Below are 18,579 nucleotides of genomic sequence, written 5' to 3' on the forward strand. Positions count from 1 at the left end.
GATTACATAAAGCCACATAATATAAACACAATTTAGGTGAAACAATTTTTATTATTTAAACAAACAATTATGATGTATTTTTATTAGTTGTATATGATTTGGAGACACGGTTTTGTTTGGAGTTTATGTATCTACTGAATTTGTGTCAATCTCTAAAACTCTTAAATGCAGGAATCTATACTTCAAAAGGAATGATCACAATTGAGGCTCCTTACAGTGGGGCATCACAATCTCTCCCACTTAAATCCCTAACGTCCTCACCCACTTTTTGTGGGGTAGTGCCTCTGAGTTCACATGGGGTTACTAGGCTAGCTCTGATACCATATGTAACGACCCAAGGAAAAGTGCTAGCCACATCAGCGCTATACCTCAAAAGGACTAGTCACAATTGAGGTTCCTTGCAATTGTTAATAAAGCCCAGTTCAACCTAGTAAATACCCGATGTGGGACTCATCACACACCCACACACATCACACAATCAATCAAATCGGGGCATCACAATCTGATTCAAGCCTATTCTTCCATATCCTATACAAAACATCAAAAAGTCCTAATTGTCTACAAAATCATAACCTAGAGCTTTGATACCAACACTGTCACGACCCAAATCCATGGAACATGAATTTAGATGCATGACTAACTTGCTAAACTTACGTAACTTAATAAACATAATTGATCCAAAGTAAATTTTAAACTCCAAAGAAACAAGTACTCTTAAACCCTCTTACAAAAATCTAAACTCCACAAATCGAAAATAATCTCCACTATATAAAACATGAATTACAAAAAAAATGTAATTGAAATTCTATAAATCTTCTAGAAATACTGAAGTCGCCTACAACATCCATGTTCTACCTCGCACCTTACAAAGCGATCCAAAAGTTCTATATTCTCAACTACACTTTAATCTGAAAATAATAATTGATGGGGTGAGCCACACATCTAGTAAGTAATTATACAGAATACACAACTGAATAGAGTCAAGCAAAGTACGAGTATTTTAATTTTTCACAAACTCATTCTATGATATCAAAAATAATTATTCCAAAACATATAATGAATTACTTAATACATATGTAATCACATCTCAAAATAATTAGAAAACACATATATATAATTGATCAGAGCACAATGTCATATATACACATTACATATTCTCACATACAATCCTGTGAGCGGATTTACACATATCTGATATATCTAATTAAAATATATATATAAAAAAAAACTTATTTTGAGTCACATATCACAAAAGCAAAGTCTATACAAAATATGATAATTTGCTTGATATTAACGATTATTCCAAATATAGAGGCATATTAAAGATCACAATATCGTATATAACATAAATCAAAGGATGCTTGACTCTCTTGAGGAACGAATAGAAACTAAGGAGTTTATATAAAAATATTACAATGCTTGAGTAAATCTGAAAATTTAATTTGCTAAAAGAAAAATTTTAACTACCATTTAGAGAATAGGAATATGACTTTGAAATCCTATTCTCAATGACGTAAAAAAATTCATTTTAACTACAAAGTAAGTTTTCTAAAAAGGTCCTTGTTCTTTAAATTTGTTAAAACCAAGCAAAGTAAGTTTTCTAAAAAGGTCTTTGTTCTTTAAATTTGTTAAAACCAAGCAAAGGATGCTTGACTCTCTTGGGGAACGAATAGAAACTAAGGAGTTTATATAAAAATATTACAATGCTTGAGTAAATCTGAAAATTTAATTTGCTAAAAGAAACATTTTAACTACCATTTAGAGAATAGGAATATGACTTGACTCTCTTGGGGAACGAATAGAAACTAAGGAGTTTATAAAAAAATATTACAATGCTTGGTTTTAACAAATTTAAAGAACAAAGACCTTTTTAGAAAACTTACTTTGCTTGGTTTTAACAAATTTAAAGAACAAGGACCTTTTTAGAAAACTTACTTTGTAGTTAAAATGAATTTTTTTACGTCATTGAGAATAGGATTTCAAAGTCATATTCCTATTCTCTAAATGGTAGTTAAAATTTAAAGAAACTAAGGAGTTTATATAAAAATATTACAATGCTTGAGTAAATCTGAAAATTTAATTTGCTAAAAGAAACATTTTAACTACCATTTAGAGAATAGGATTGAGAATAGGAATATGACTTTGAAATCCTATTCTCAATGACGTAAAACTTAATTTGCTTGGTTTTAACAAATTTAAAGAACAAAGACCTTTTTAGAAAACTTACTTTGAAATCCAATTATTTTCGGAAAATGACTTTAAATGCTTGAGTAAATATGAAAATTTAATTTGCTTGGTTTTAACAAATTTAAAGAACAAGGACCTTTTTAGAAAACTTACTTTGAAATCCAATTATTTTCGGAAAATAGTTTAGTTTAGAACTCATCCTTTTAAATGAGATTTGGACGTTCAAAACGTTATTTAGAATTCAAAGTTTCTCTTTAAAACACTTTTTAAAGGTCAAAGTTTCTCTTTCAATGACGTAAAAAAATTCTTTTTGATAAACATTTAAAAATGTAAGCTTAAAAAAATATAACTTTTGAAAATCTTAACTTCTAAGAACCTAGGAAACAAACCTAGTGCATATTATGTCTAATTACTTACAGCATTTGAATCACTCTGAAAGTCTAGCTGAAATACCTTCCAAAAAGCCTCAAAACACTCTTAAATAGGACCTATCATCAATCATAAAGTATACTTAATATCCTCTACAAAATATAAAACTTATCGAATTATACAAACTAACTCACTAGAAAAATACTTTGCTGAACTAATAGCACTTTTAATACTAAATTAAAGTTTCTCTAACCGATGACATTCTAACCAATAATATTCCCTTGTATTATTCGAAACTCAGATTGCCAAAATATCATTGACCTAAGATTTAATATAAAACCCCAATGAAAAACATGAAGGCCATATTCATTAATAATATTTTGATCCATGACTTTGTTCATGGGTACACACGGTGGCAAAGTCATTGACTTCAAATATAATATATATGTACATGTTCGAAGTAATAAGACATATGCCATAAATATAGGTCCTTGAAATGCTGTGGCTCAAATCTAGGATTATACGTATATTTGTATCCCAATGAACAACGTTAAAGGCTTAAAGCCATCCTATATAATATATATATATATATATATATATATATATATATATATATATTAACCACAATTGAAATTTTACAACCGTGTCTTGAATTAGGAATTGAAATTCCATGAATCTGTTCAAGAACCCACATACTGAGCAGTGGGCAATCCATGATTTAATAGTGTAAACCACAATTCTAGGAAACAAAACCCTTTTATTTTTAACAATTTACACATCCCTAAAGTTTTCCATGATAAAATTCTAACTCCTTTTTCACTTGAATGTGCTCCAAACTCCAATGGAAAAACACCTCTTATCCTCTTTGGTAATAAAACCTTCTTATTAAAACCCTAATTTAATTTTTTTCTCCACCTTATATTTAACACATCAGAGCTGTGAGTTTAGTAGGGTCGTGGGTTGTAGTTTAAAACCCACTTAAACTTATCTCTTTAGTCTCCAAGAGGCTCACAAAACATCTTCCTCTTTTATTTATTTGTTTATTTAAACTACCGCACTAAATTATATGCGCTAAAACTTTAATCTTTTCACCTATTCTGCAACACCACAAACTGTATACTCTCATCTTACTATGCACACACATATAGTACCCCAACTATATATTAACAATGACGTTGACGATGATGATTATAAAATCAAATTGGGGAATTACAGAGTTAATCCAACAAAACTCTTTGCTGCCATACCATAATTTACAGAAGTATTGAACAGGCACCCGAGCCTGGTGGTGCTAGTTAAAATGCACTCGAACAGATATGAGAGATTAGGGAGTTGCTTTTGTAGCAAAATCAAGGAGTAGGGAGGGGAAGGCGTTTTTGCAAACTCCTTCAGTAAGGAGATACAATTGCTCAGGTGTTACGCTCTATTCATTTTCTGCTTGGCAATAAATCAACAATGAGATTAGAGACATGCATAAAAAGAAAAGACAAGTTTTTTTTTTTTTTTTTTATAGATAAAACACTACTCTAAATGTAATCATCACGTCCCAACCCCCAACCCACAAGAAGTAATCATCACGTCAATGGTAGGTGTTGATAGAAAGTGTTGGTAGAAAGACAGTTAAAGTAGCAAGTAAAGCCCTGGTGCTAGATATTAGAATGCTCAGGGTACAAAATTCCTTTTAATAATTTTTGGGTTCACGTCCATATGAACCTAGGCATCTAGAAACCTTAGCTTCTTCTTCTGCGAATATCTTTTGGCCTTGCATCTCATAACTTCTTAGTTCTATTGATGTCAAAAAAACTGTGGGAGATTAAATGATTAATTCATCTTAATAACTTTGTTGGTTCCCCCACGTAATTTGATAATGCCCACACACACTGTGTCTATTTGGTAAAGACTATTTTTGCCAATTTATTTTACTATTCAGTTTATTTTGCTACTATTTATGGGTCTCACTATATCTTTTGGTACTATTCATGAGCCTCACTATACTATTTCAACTAACTTTTACCTTTATCTATAATACTTTCAGCAAAAAGTTTTCAGTTTCAGCAAAATATGTGGTTCTCAAATGGACCCTATATCCATAAATTATATTGAATCAAGGATGTAAAGCACCAATGGTCTAATATGAAAATGGGATTACAGATAAGCAGAGGATGAGAGCTGTCTGTTAGAGCAATCAGAATTAGCACCCTAAAACTCAACCCATCAATACTCCAAAAACGTTCACACTCAACCCCCCAATTTCTTTATTGCTCCTCAATGTCATATGAAGTTCACCAAAAAGACTTCCATTCTTCGGGTCGCCTAGCCATGCCTGCAACACAACCCAAAAGTTTATTTACTAAACATTTTCAACATTTTTGACTCAATGAAATCTAAAATTCAAAAAAAAAAAAAGAAAAAAAAAAGAAGGCCAAAAGACAAGGTTTAGCACCAAACCAATATGGAGCTATTTCCTCTAACCCATTACATGGTAATTTACAAAACTATCCTTGTGTATATTTAAATAAGTCATTTGACTCATTAAATGGTATCTTCAATCGCCACATAGTAGATTAGAGGAAGATAGCTAAACTTTTTCCAATAAGAAACTGCAGTATGAGAACGCCATTCTAGGGTTTAGAATAAAATTGGGGAGTGTTTACTTACATCTATGCTTAGGCAGAAAGTCTTGCTTTAAGTTCTGTTGCAACAGCATCAATGAACTCTTCAGTACTCAGATACTGCTCCCTAGTAACCCTGCACCACGCATAAGGCATATCACAAACACGAAAATCGTAGTAATGTTAATAGAACATCTACCTAAATCTACACACACTTACTTAGATCCATGGATAAGAAGCGCAAGATCCTTGGTCATCTTCCCAGATTCCACGGTTCCAACACAAGCTGCTTCTAGTTTCTCAGTGAAATCCAATAGCTTAGCATTGTCATCCAGCTTTGCCCTGTCAACCAAAACATAGTTAGATACTCATACAATATCTGTTTTCTAAATAAATGATACATTTTCATTCAATTTTTCCGCCTAAAACTTAAAAAATACATGACAAAATAAGTATCAAGTGCAGAGCCCAACTGTGCTAATCAAGAACACTCTATCATATACCTGTGTGACAGCCCTCGGGACCAAGCAAAGATTGAGGCTATGCTGTTCGTGCTGGTTTCACCTCCTTTCTGATGAACCCTAAAATGCCGTGTAACAGTACCATGTGCGGCTTCTGCTTCTATGGTCTTTCCATCTGGACAAACCTGAAAGTAATCCATAACAATATTAAGTCAAAATACCTACATAAAGGAACAAAAATGGAGTAAAGATGCTAGTGTATCATTTCATTTTTGCAACTATCCCTGCTCTATTGTATTTCTACATTCTATATATTTGTCTTAACCCCAATCTGTAAGCCCCCCTCCCAATTTCATCCCACATTATCCATAACTCATGTATCCTCACCCAAACTCTTACACACTATAAATACAAAAACGCCTTGAGAGCAAGAATAACCATAGTATATATGACAGAATTTGGCTATCCAATCATATATACTCTACAAAGCTGTAATCCAAAATAAATCAGTTTGACACTCTTATATAGAATAAATACTGGTGAAAACAATAATGTCTGAGGCAGTTTAGTCTTATCTCACCACCAAAAATGTTGAAGTTGCAAACATTTTATCAAATGAAGAGCTCATTGGTTCTGCATATGTGCAAGCTATGATGGTATACCGAGTAAACAATGTGGATGGTATTACAGCTATATTTACAAGATAATTGTGGCTAGAAAATGAGGGGAAAAGCCCACAATTTGGTAAATCGAGGATTTAAAGCAAATCAATAACAGGCTTGAGTAGCAAATAGTCTACAGAGTAGCATAGGGAGAAGTAGAACAAAGCTAGCACAAGAGAACCAAGAAGCCAACCATAATTTTATTACATAAAATTAGTTTATAATAGAAACTATTAAACACAAAACGCACCAGTACTGATGTCATCAATCCAAGAGATCCAAAACCTGTAACCATGCATTAGAAGATGTGATTAAAACAATGCAGATACAACATTCAAGATTGTAATACTAATACAGTAAAAACATGTCTAAGGCCCTAGAGCAGAATACAATCTTTACTCTGAATCCTTAAAGTTGGTAGTGGCTTGTTACACAAACCTTGGGCTAAGAAATCACTCTGCACATCACCATCATAGTTCTTGCATGCCCAGACATAACCTCCTTCACTCTTGACAGCATAAGCAACCATATCATCGATAAGACGGTGTTCATACCTTCCAAGTCAATCAAATAAGTAATCAAATAAACAAAAGTGTCTACTGCATACATAATCTTTTAAAACCCAAAAAAAAAAAAAAAAAACACTCACCATATGCCTGCAGCTTCATACTTTGATTTCCAGTTTGCCTCGTAGACTTCTTGAAATATGTCCTTGAATCTTCATTGAATGAACATATATGACCAGACATATATTGAAGGAACAAGATGCCAAGAAGGGGTTTAACAAAATTATGAAAAGATCAAATTTTAAAAGAACAACATCAAATTTCTTTAATAAGAAAGTGACAATAGCATTTAAATAAAAAAGGGGAAAAAAATGAAGTAATAAGCTAAACGGTGCCGCCTACCTTCCATCATACTTCTTAAGAATAGTATTCTTTGTGCTTAGATAGAGTGGCCACTTTTTCTGATAGGCAGTGTTCATGGAAGCCTCAGCAAAGGCACGGATGGACTGAATTCCCATGTCAAATATAAAGAGAAAGAATTAGTAACTTCAAGAAATCAATATATTGGCTTTGACTATACCACCAAGGAGTTCCCAGAATCAAACCTCATCAGTGTTATACATTGCTATTGCCACTCCTCCAGCACCTGTAAAGTTGTAAACCTCTAACTCTGTCTTCTCATCTTTTCCTTCTGGTACTGCAAGTATTTTATGTATAATTTAAATATAAATATCAAAATAGGACAAGAGAAGGAAAAAAATGAAACAAAATAAAAATAAATATTTGCATCCAATTGTGCTGCAAATCATAAATATAAATAATTTGACATCTCAAAAAAACCTCAAGCAAAGTAAATGGTTTACCAAACACCAGTTTCAGTTTCCCAGCTCCCTTAATTACAGTATCAGTTGCGCGATATTGATCACCAAAAGCATGTCTTCCGATACATATAGGCTTGGTCCAGCCTGACAACAGCCACAATCATTAGAATCTGCCACATCACCAAAAGAATGTAAATGCAATATCATCATTCGTACCTGGGACAAGGCGAGGAACGTTTTTGCAAATAATTGGTTCTCTGAAGACAGTACCTGTAAAAAAATCCAACCACAACAGCCCATCATTAAAAAATAGGCAAAAAATTGCAACCAAGATGTATTATAACCACAAATGCATATTCACCGACCATTCAGAATATTCCTAATTGTCCCATTTGGACTCTTCCACATCTGCTTCAAGCCAAACTCCTTCACGCGAGCTTCATCTGTCAACCACCCAGCAAAATAATGAAACTTTTGTTCATGTTTAGTGCATCCATTCATAATAGAGTGACTTAATTTTGTTCAAGTGAATTATCCAAATTCAACCATTAGTACCTGGAGTAATAGTTGCACACTTGATTGCTACATTGTACCTATAAGGTAATACAGGTTTATCAATGTATAACAAAAAATAAAGGCTTCCAATTAAAAAGCAAGTCTATGGTGCCATAAAGAAGAACACACAAGTCACGTTTCATAACTAGGTCATAACATGGTCGGATATATATATATATATAGTATAAGGTAATACAGGTTTATCAATGTATAACAAAAAATAAAGGCTTCCAATTAAAAAGCAAGTCTATGGTGCCATAAAGAAGAACACACAAGTCACGTTTCATAACTAGGTCATAACATGGTCGGATATATATATATATATATATATATATATATATATATATATATATATTATGATTACCGCAAAACATAAATACAATCATGTGTATAAGTACATGCCATAATAACAAATGAGTACTGGTACTTTTAAAAACCACTAAAAGCAATATTTTCTTTGTGATTATTAAGGGCTGAATATTATTCACTAGAAGCTTCGAAAAAAGAGGGAAAAAAAAATTAAAATTCATGCAGAAGTTATCTGATCATTAAGCGCTGAATATTATTTGCTACAAGCTTTAAAAAGAGAGAAATAAATTAATAAATTTTAATTTCATGCAGAAGTTGATTCATTGTAGCTGCATTAACTGCTAATATAAAACTTACGTTCATTTAATTAAAAAAGGAGAAAGACATCCTTTTTATAAAAATAAATAAATAAATAACACATACTTAAGAGTAGCTTCTGCACTTTCAATTGTAACTTTATCATCAGTGGCATCACGATGAGGAAGGCCAAGGTCAAAGTACTTAATGTCCAAGTCCAGAAAGGGGAAAATAAGCTGCAGACACAACAAAGAAATGATGCATATAAGCATCAAGAATATAACCAGAAAAATGTGTATATGACGCATAATGTAGATGAGCCAAAATAATATTAAATCACCTTATCCTTTATTGATTTCCAGAAAACTCTGGTCATTTCATCTCCTGCGTTATAAAATCAAAGATGCATAGCATGAGAAACACAATAAGAGATATATGCTCAATTGCATAAATAAATTTTTTAAGCATTGGAAGTTGCAAAATATAATGTGATGTCTAGTCAAATTTATAGTGTCCCAATGCTTTGTGGCTACAACCTCACGAAGGCACGCCTTCTTCCAACAACGAACAACTTCAAAGAGATAATGTTGTTTCCAAACTAGCAGAAAATGTTTTTTGTCGGGTATCTTTGGTTCTATTTGGCATTGCAATCATAAAGAACTAGGATATAAGACAGTAGGACAATGCTACTAATACATCATTAAAATGCTGCATATGTAGATAATTATGGCAAAGTTTTTCAAATACTTTTAAGTACGAAATGAGGACATCAACAAGATAGTAGCTGACAGATTTGCACATCTAAACAACATATGAACTCACTACAGCTCCACATCTATGGTCAGACATCCCCACACAAACCAAAAAAGTACAAGGGTTTTTTTTTTTTTTTTTTTTTTCATTTTTAACCCCATGAGATGATGTCATGATCACATGTTAAAGCAACCACTTAATAAATTTTCATACTGTAAGCAAATATTAAAAACAATATTTTCACATAAACATAACCATCATGTTATACACAACAGAACAGGCCAGGTATTTGGCACACCAAACTTTTAAAAATACAGGGCAGACACACTTCCAAAACTAGTGTTTTCTCTATTCCTTTCAAGCCTCATTTCCCACCACGCCCCCCCTTTCTATTGATAAATCATTTGAAGCTTGATATTGTAATACTTGCTCTTATATGTTGCACAAATGGTCAGTTTGGAGAAGTGAATTCTTTCGATAAGGGACTCCTTCAGCATTGTAGATAACAAGAGGCAGCAATTTCAAACCAGTATATAATAATTTTCATTGGGGAACAACCTAAGTACAATTCCTAAGGTGTTGTACCTTAGATTCCCCAATTGAATCCAATGGCATAACTGTATTGACCAATACAACAAATATAGTATTATCTTTTCCAATGACAATTAGATTCAATCATGTGGTAATTATCTACTGCAATCACATGGTTGAATTTAATTGGGAACCTAAGATGCAAAACCTAAAGAATTGTATATAAGTTTTATTTTTAATATTCTTTAGGTCATGAATATGAAAAAAGGCATAATCTTAACCATTAATATTATACTTGATGTCTCTTTCCTTTCCAAAAGTTCATAGCTCAAAATATACATACATACATATATATATATATAGATATATATATATATATATATATATATATGTATGTATGTATAAAACCAAGTTACAACTTTAAGTTTAGTATTTTGAAAATCCCACATTTGGATTACATATTTTCTATGTTCTTAACACACATGCCAAATTCACACAGGAATTGGATGTTATTTATTTACTATGCAATTCATAAACTTATTTTTATGCATAATTTCATAATACAAAACCTTAGAATTTAAATACTTATAGATGAGATGGTTAGCGATCTCAGATTAAGTCGTGTAATGTTCCTTGAAGTTACCCAAAGTGTAACTTACATATATAATTTTTTTTTTTTTTTACAGCTTAATCTCCACCAATGATTGAAAACATTAATTAATAATGACCCATATGCTCAAAGACTGTTTTTCCGCTGTAGAATTACTTGCTAGTATCTTAACCTGGTTAAATAAATTTCAGATGATCTTTTAGAAGTACAAATACAACACCATAGTTTCATCCCAAAAAAGAAAAAAGTTCAAGTGATTAGAAAAAGTAATGGATCGGAATATTCGTGAACAACTTTTTGACGATCAGTATCAAGAAATGAATACCAGAACATACAGATCTTATCTACAACAAATAATAATAATAATTAAAAATATATATCTGTATAGATCGGCCTTATGTAAATAGCAGGAAAGTTGTGTTGGATTTAAATTAATAATTTAAATAATTCCATTTGCAAAATAAAAAAGAACAAAAAAAAATTACGTAGTTGTTATTATTATTAACAAGGTGATGGTAGTTTATAGTTTATACTTTATATATGCAATCAGAGGTTTATGTTTAGTGTGTACTGATTATTACATAATAATCAACAACAAAGAAAAACTCGAACAAACAGATCTGCGAATCGAAAGAGAGCGAGAGAGAGTGAGTGAGAGAGATGAGATCTGACCGTCCATCTCAACGATGGGGTTCGCCACCTTGATCTTCTCGAACGCCATTTTTTTGAAAAGCGAGAGAGATTGAGACAAAGAGGGGTTGGTGGCGCACGACAATGTTAGAAGGCAAGATGAGCAGTCTGCAGAAGACTCTTTTTATATTGATATTGATGAATCGTCAGTCGTTGTTTTGCTATGCATTCCTAATTAGACAAGACACAAGAATATATAATTTGCCAATTAAAAATAAAAAAACAAAAACTATATATTATTTCACTTTTTTGTCCATCTATTCCTTCTTTATTACCCATTGCCATTCCCTTCCCCTCGTAATTACGCGTGAGTTTTACAAAAATTATTTTTATCAACTTATTTTACTATTTATTTTATTTTTGTTATTTTTTATAGGCCACACTACACTTCTTGATACTATTTACGGGTCACACTATACTATTTTAGCTAATTTTTACTTTTATTTAAAGTACTTTCAGCAGAAAATTTTAAATTTCAGCAAAATAAGCAGATTCTAAACAGGCCCTATGTATGCTTTTTTCTTCCTTCCAAATAATACTATGCTATTTTTGTTTCCTATCATTTAGGGGTGTTTTCATCTTAGGTCATATTTTTGTGAGAGGTAATATACCTATAATATTTTCACAATAAATTATATGTGACAAGTAATTATTGGTTTTAATTTGAATTCACATCTTAAAATTACTTTTTTACCTACCTATAACAACCAATAACAATCTACCACTTAGTATTTCTTGTGAAAATATTGTGGGCATAGTATTTCTCTATTTTTGTAAGTTTTATTTTTGTCCTCCATTATTTTAGCTTTAAAAAAAAAAAAAAAAAAAAAGAAAAAGGAAACGATGTGAGACTAACTTAGGGCTGACATGACACATCTAAAAATGACACGTCTTACAAAAACTCATTCCTTAAGTAATTTAAAAAAAAAAAATACTCAACTTGCCATTTCTTTTATTTTCTTTCTCTTTTTTGGCAACCGAACTCAAAAAAAACACAGTCAACTGAACATTTTATATTCGCTAAGAGAGAGAGGGGTACTCGTTCAACTTGCCATTTCTTTCATTTTCTTTCACTTTTTTAGCAATCGAACACAAAAAAACACACACTCAGTCAACTGAACATCATATTCGCTAAGAGAGAAGGGGAGAAAGACAGAGAATTTACCGGTCTAAAGAGAAAGAGAGTGCAAGAATATTTCAATGAATCTTGTTTACATGCGTTGAGTCATTAACCTGATGACACTCTTATGTCTTACTGAAACCCATGGTGCCGCCATCAGGAAAATTGCCACAACCTTACACCATTGACACGATGTTGTATGGTATCTCATATACCAACTACATGCAGCATCTTTTTCATATTGTGTGGATCATAGAGGTGTTGCATGTAGCTGATTCATAAGATTGAAGCAAATCCTATGGCAATTAGAGACTCCAAAACCTGCATCTAGAACAAAACTCATTCAAAGAAAGAAAGCACCTTTTCCTCTTCCCTACTATCCATCCAATCACTTCCATTAGATTAGGTTATTAGGTAGGTTCATCCATTTGTACATCAATCTCGTTGGTCCTACCTCCCTTTCATTTCTTTCCATTCTTCATCACTTCAAATTTGCTCTCTTTTTTATTTTTCATTGTCTCTTGCTTCTTTTTCTTTTTTTCTTATTGTCCATGTGCTTTCAATATTATCACAATCTTTGAAAAAACATATTCTTATATATATTTGTGTGTGTTTCGGATTTGGACATTTGGAATAGAAAAAAAAAAATTATTTAGAAGATTTTAAATAAAATGACAGCATTAAATGGAGATTATGCTTCGTGGAAGGTTTTATGAGTTTATAATTCACAATTGGTTATCTTATGTATTGAATTTTGATTTCGTTGTTGTAAGTAGAGAAACCCCAGTCATTCACAATGAATTTTGATTTTATTGTGTTCTTATGTATTGAACTATACTGGTGTACTTGGCTTTTCATGTTCATCTCTACAATATTTTGTTCCTAATTTTTTTTTTAATTTCATTGTGAGAGGTTAAAAATTTAAAAGGTTAAAATTTTGTTTGGTTGCCAAGCAAGTGAAAGAAAAAAAATTATTGTAGATTGAGTTTTTTTTTAATTCATTTTATTTTATTTTTAAGATTTAGAAATGAAAAATTTGTTGTTTGATTTTTTTTTTTTTTTTTTTGCTATGGATTTTTGTCATTAACATGCTGATGGGATTTTTTTTTTTTAAATTCCAATTAAATGTTATTTTAATTATTTTGTTAGAACATGTTTGGTACACTGAATACAGATTACAACAGGAATAGTAGTCTTTATTACTATAAATAAAATATGTTGTAATGGAATAACTAAACTTATTTATATGTTTGATTGTGAGTTTTAAGATTATATTAAAACTTAAGATATATTCCTATAAAAAAAACTTAAGATGTATTTTTTTAATTCAAGAGAGATTAGTTATTTTTTATGAGTTTTATTTTCATTATTGTCATGTGCATATGGTTTGTTTATTTGGGAATATATTAATTTTTAAAATTATTACACCTACTAAGAAATAACTATTATAATAATTTTAGAGATGAATAATTATTCCATATTTTAAAGAATAATTTTTTATAAAGAATAACTATTTTATGTAATAAAAATATAACCAAACTACTGAATAGCTAAATCATAGAAATAACTATTGCATTACAGACATTTTAAAAAGGACAGTTTAGTTATAATATTGGTTGTAGCATTAGGCTACAACCTTACACAATATTTTTTTATTAGAGGTCAATTTTGACAAATCCACCATTAGATTACATCTTCTTCTTATATTCTCCACGCTGGCAAAATTCCTAGAAAATTAAAGATCAATAGCTATATCATCATAATTAAATTGTTTAAATTACAAGTTTTTGTTGTTTAAAATTATGCATGAAATATAAGCTTATACATCATATAGTGAATAATTTCTGATTAGCACAAAATTTGACATGTGTATTAAAAGCGTAAGAAATATGTAAATCAACAGTTAGATTTTCAAAATATGTAGTAATGTTTATTTTATTGAATAAGGTTGTAGTTTAAAGCTACAATCAATTTTGTAACTAAATTTTGTCCTATCAAGAAACTATGGCATTATAATGCTTATTACAATCTACCAAATATATCCTTAATCACATCATTTGTAAGTGTGCCATGACGGTCTTCCATTAGGCATTAGCCACATCATCAAGTTTTGCCCCTAAGATGATGAGAAGGACCAAAACACCCCTAAAATATAGGATCAAAATAGTTTTTTTTTTTCCCTTTATTTGTTTATATATTTCCTTTAATACTCACCAGTAGTTTTATTTTTCGGCAAAAGTATAAATTGCAAACACTAATTTTCAAGTCAATCATATAAATTTGATTTAAAAATTTTTTTCGGTCTTTTTAACTTTCATTTGTTGTAAATCCAGTACTTTCGTCCACTTTCTTTAGATGGGTTTCTCTTAAGTATCCCAAAACAATTTAGCTTTATACAAGTTTCTTTTAGTTTGATTCAAGTCTTAAATGTTAATTATGTTTGATATGAAATGCATCACTTCCGATATGATTTGGTGTTTAGTTTACTTAGGCTTCGACTTGTTTTTGCTTAGTACACTATAGGAATTGAATTGTTCTACTTGTTTGGTAATATTGTTCTAGTAACATTGTTTGTATTTTTTTGAAAATATGTGTGAGTGAAAAAGTATGTGAGAATACGTGTAATATTGTTTAAACACTGAAAACCGTTGTTTAAAATACCTTGCCAAACAAATACCTATACCAATATATTTAAAAGAAATGCTATGTCCACAACATTTTCACAATAAATCTTATGTAACAGGTCATTACAAATTGTTATTAGTGGGTAGAAAAGTAATTTCATTGAAGGTTCAAATTAGAACCAATAACAACTAACCATTTACAATCACACATTTTTATATTTAAACCTTCATTTATGTATAATTTCTTCCATAATTCTACCATAAGATGTATGAGTACATGAATTATACTCTATAGTCGATTGATTGAGTAGTTTTTATATGGTTATCTATTGCGATCAATGATTTTTTTTTTTTTTTTGCTTACATTATTGAGAGGAGGAGGTGCACCAGCACTAGTATTGGGGTATAAAAACCCACCAATTGCTATTTTAGCAACCAACAACCCAAAATCTAGCCATGTACGGGGGTGGGTTTCTATTTTTTTTGCCAGCTATTCACAAGGATGTAAAAAATATATATTATTTTAATGATGAAAGAGAGACAAAAGGTAGATAGGAAAGAGAGAGAAGGGAGAGAAGAGAGAGAATTGATTCATTTGTATTATTTGTTGGTATAGTTTATATTATTTTAATGAGTTGTATATAAAAATAGAAATTGAGATGTTGGGTGAGTTGTAAAATAAAATGATAAAATAAATAAAATAGTAAGTTTTGAGAACGTGAAATAAACACTTTTTTTATATCCTTGAATGCTAGTTAAAGGAATAAGCTCCAAGCCCACCTTATAAAAGGGTACTTTATCTTATCTATTACAATTAATGATTATTTTCATTTTGATATAGGTAGCATCCGAACCCAATTTTCTTATTTAAGGAATTTAGCTAATTGAACCCACTAATGCTTAGTTGCTAATTGTTTACTCATTAGCTTAATGATCGAAAATTAGATTCAGATTAGGTGTAATATTTAGGGTATTGCACTTGATACAATTGTAATCAATGGCTAAGATTAAAAATTGTTTTTTCAATCTCAACCATTAAATAAAATATATTAATGGAGAATTAAAATGTAAAAAGTGTAAAAAAAAAAAAAAATTGTGAGAGAAAATATGTGAATTGTATCAAGTGCAATATCCTAGGTATTGCACTTTATCTCAATTTCGGAAACTCATCATAATTGTGGAATTCACGTTGGACCTATGTTGATTTGATACAACCCTTGCACACATGAACAGTACCCTGTGTCTATAATTAATTGTGGGGATCTTTTTATGTTGGAATAATTGTCATTGAAAGGAAAACAATTGAATCGGGTGTCTTGAATCTTGACCTAACTGAAAGTCTAAAATCATTGTCATCATGAAATGAATTAATTCAAATCCTGTAATTTATTCCCATAAAAAAAAATCCTGTAATTTATTAAAAAAAATTAAAAAAAGAAAGAAAGAAATAACATATCCATTTAAAGAAAGAAAGAAATAATATAGGCGTTTGGTGCTAGGGGCTGTATAGTTAGCTGGAGCCTGGAGATGGTGGAAGCGTTGACTGTTTGTTGCCTTGGACGGCTAGGGTGAAATATATTTAAGCCAAACATTGTCTTTTCCTAAATAATCTAGATTATGAAGTCCTCTTATTATTATTATTATTACTTTGGCTAAATTTTAAAACTCATTTTCTAAGTTTCATTACCTTTCGTTTTAGTCCTCTAAGTTTGTCATTTGTTATTTAAGTCCTCTAAATTTTGAAACACCCCAATTCAGATTTCCTTTATCTTGTCATTCACTATTGCCGTTAAATTATCAAAACTATGTCGTTTTGCTATTAATTAAAAAAAAATTATTTTTATTTCCTAAAAAAAAATTAATTAAAAAAAATCCAAAAATTAAAAAGAAAAAACTATTCGGTGAACCCACTATCAGGGCTACCACAATCATATTTCAAGGTATTTGGCATCTCAATGACTGGTTCTGAGGGCTCTGAAATGGCATAATTAATTATAACATTTAAAATTTTCAGCACATGGATCAGATGGTTGAAAGGCAACTGAAACCAAATTTACCTTCTAATTGAAAATCTAGATTATTTGTGGATACCAATCTGTGGTGAGAGAAATATTAGATCTTCAATAAACAGTCCATTCCCTTGCTGTTCGGGCTCTTTTTGTAATTGTCCCGGTGCCATTGTCATCTCCTGTCTCCCCCTCAGTTGTGTTGCAACTACTAGAGAAGGCAATTCTGATAATGATAAGAAAATATACCCTGCAGAAACCATAGTAGAGACCAATGGTTGAGAAGTGAGAACCAAGTTCGGATTGGCTCTTCATTATTTTAATACTTATTAAAGGAATAGGTATCGTATATAAATATATAAATATATATATATATATATACACACACATACACTAGTATTATGCCCGTGCGATGCACGGTTTAATCAAAATTCATATGTAAACTATTTTTTATATTAATTTAATTAAAATTGAATAATAAAATAGATAATAAAAATAAATGAGTATTTTAATTTTAAATTATATAATAAATGCATATTGTGTGAGACTAATGTATTATTAAAGGTGTGGGGAGTAAATAGACCCAAACAGGCATTTGGGCCTTTGGGCTCTAGTAAGATGGGCCGATCTGCTCTCAAGCTAAGGATTTACTAGTACTACGAATTGGCCCATGTGCCGAGGGTCCGAAGACATGTCCGAGTGTAAGTTTCTCCTTGGACGGACCCAAGAAAACTTAGAGCTTAACTATGAAGGTTAAGGCACAACTTTGGAAAGACTATTGGTTAAAGGGGGAACCCCTGAATGTTGTAGACACATCGGTGTTGGGAAAATATCATGAGCAAAGGCTATTACCTCCACATTAAAGACTCTGCACCTGCCTCCCTGGCCACATTAATGGGGAGGTGACCCCTGAACAGTAGAACTGAAATTTCTGGTTACTATTCAAAGGCACTAAGGGAAGAACTATCTAGGGGGGATGGAATTCGAGTAGCACGTGGACAAAGCATTAGGGAAAGAAGTATTTAATGGGGGGTGAAGGCCAAAGGAATGGAGATCGGTCAATTGTAAATGAAGAAATTAAGAATTGTAATCTTTAGGATAGGAAGAGAAATAATATTGAGGTAGTCCTCGGCTTATGTCCGAGGAGGCCTATTTGTGATTACCATTTGTTATTTACAAGTGTTTGCATACCTTAGCCTGTGATCCAGTCCTCAGCACCTCTAACCTAGGTTTCAAGCCCACACTCTACAAATTTCATTGTTTAAGGCTCATTGGGCCTGAGCCCATAATTGTCGTTGGGTCCAGGTGCAATTGTGCACTTACAAAAGGATATATAAAATAATTGAATGGAAGATGGTAGATAGCTATGTAACTAATATAAAAGGAGATACCTAAAAAAATATAAAAGGATTTTGCATAATATATTGAGATTTAAGGCTCAAGTAATATTTAAATGGAAAAACCTT

At 31.2% G+C, this 18,579-nt stretch overlaps 1 protein-coding gene across 1 annotated transcript; it reads right to left on the reverse strand.

Annotated features, from left to right (window-relative positions):
- Window positions 1-4,620: 4,620 nt before the first annotated feature.
- On the reverse strand, window positions 4,621-11,569 carry LOC142615152 (isocitrate dehydrogenase [NADP]). The gene is made up of 16 exons (XM_075787860.1): window positions 11,346-11,569; window positions 9,120-9,163; window positions 8,906-9,015; window positions 8,174-8,211; window positions 7,984-8,061; window positions 7,835-7,888; window positions 7,661-7,762; window positions 7,403-7,494; window positions 7,200-7,303; window positions 6,941-7,009; window positions 6,730-6,845; window positions 6,542-6,576; window positions 5,672-5,814; window positions 5,388-5,510; window positions 5,215-5,304; window positions 4,621-4,879 (listed from the first exon to the last, which is right to left on the reverse strand). Exons 1-15 carry the CDS (start codon window positions 11,392-11,394, stop codon window positions 5,223-5,225), a joined length of 1,239 nt encoding a protein of 412 aa, XP_075643975.1. The 5' UTR covers window positions 11,395-11,569; the 3' UTR covers window positions 4,621-4,879; window positions 5,215-5,222.
- Window positions 11,570-18,579: the final 7,010 nt, after the last annotated feature.

Source organism: Castanea sativa, chromosome 1, assembly GCF_040712315.1.
Source record: "Castanea sativa cultivar Marrone di Chiusa Pesio chromosome 1, ASM4071231v1".
Classification (NCBI taxonomy): Eukaryota; Viridiplantae; Streptophyta; class Magnoliopsida; order Fagales; family Fagaceae; genus Castanea; species Castanea sativa.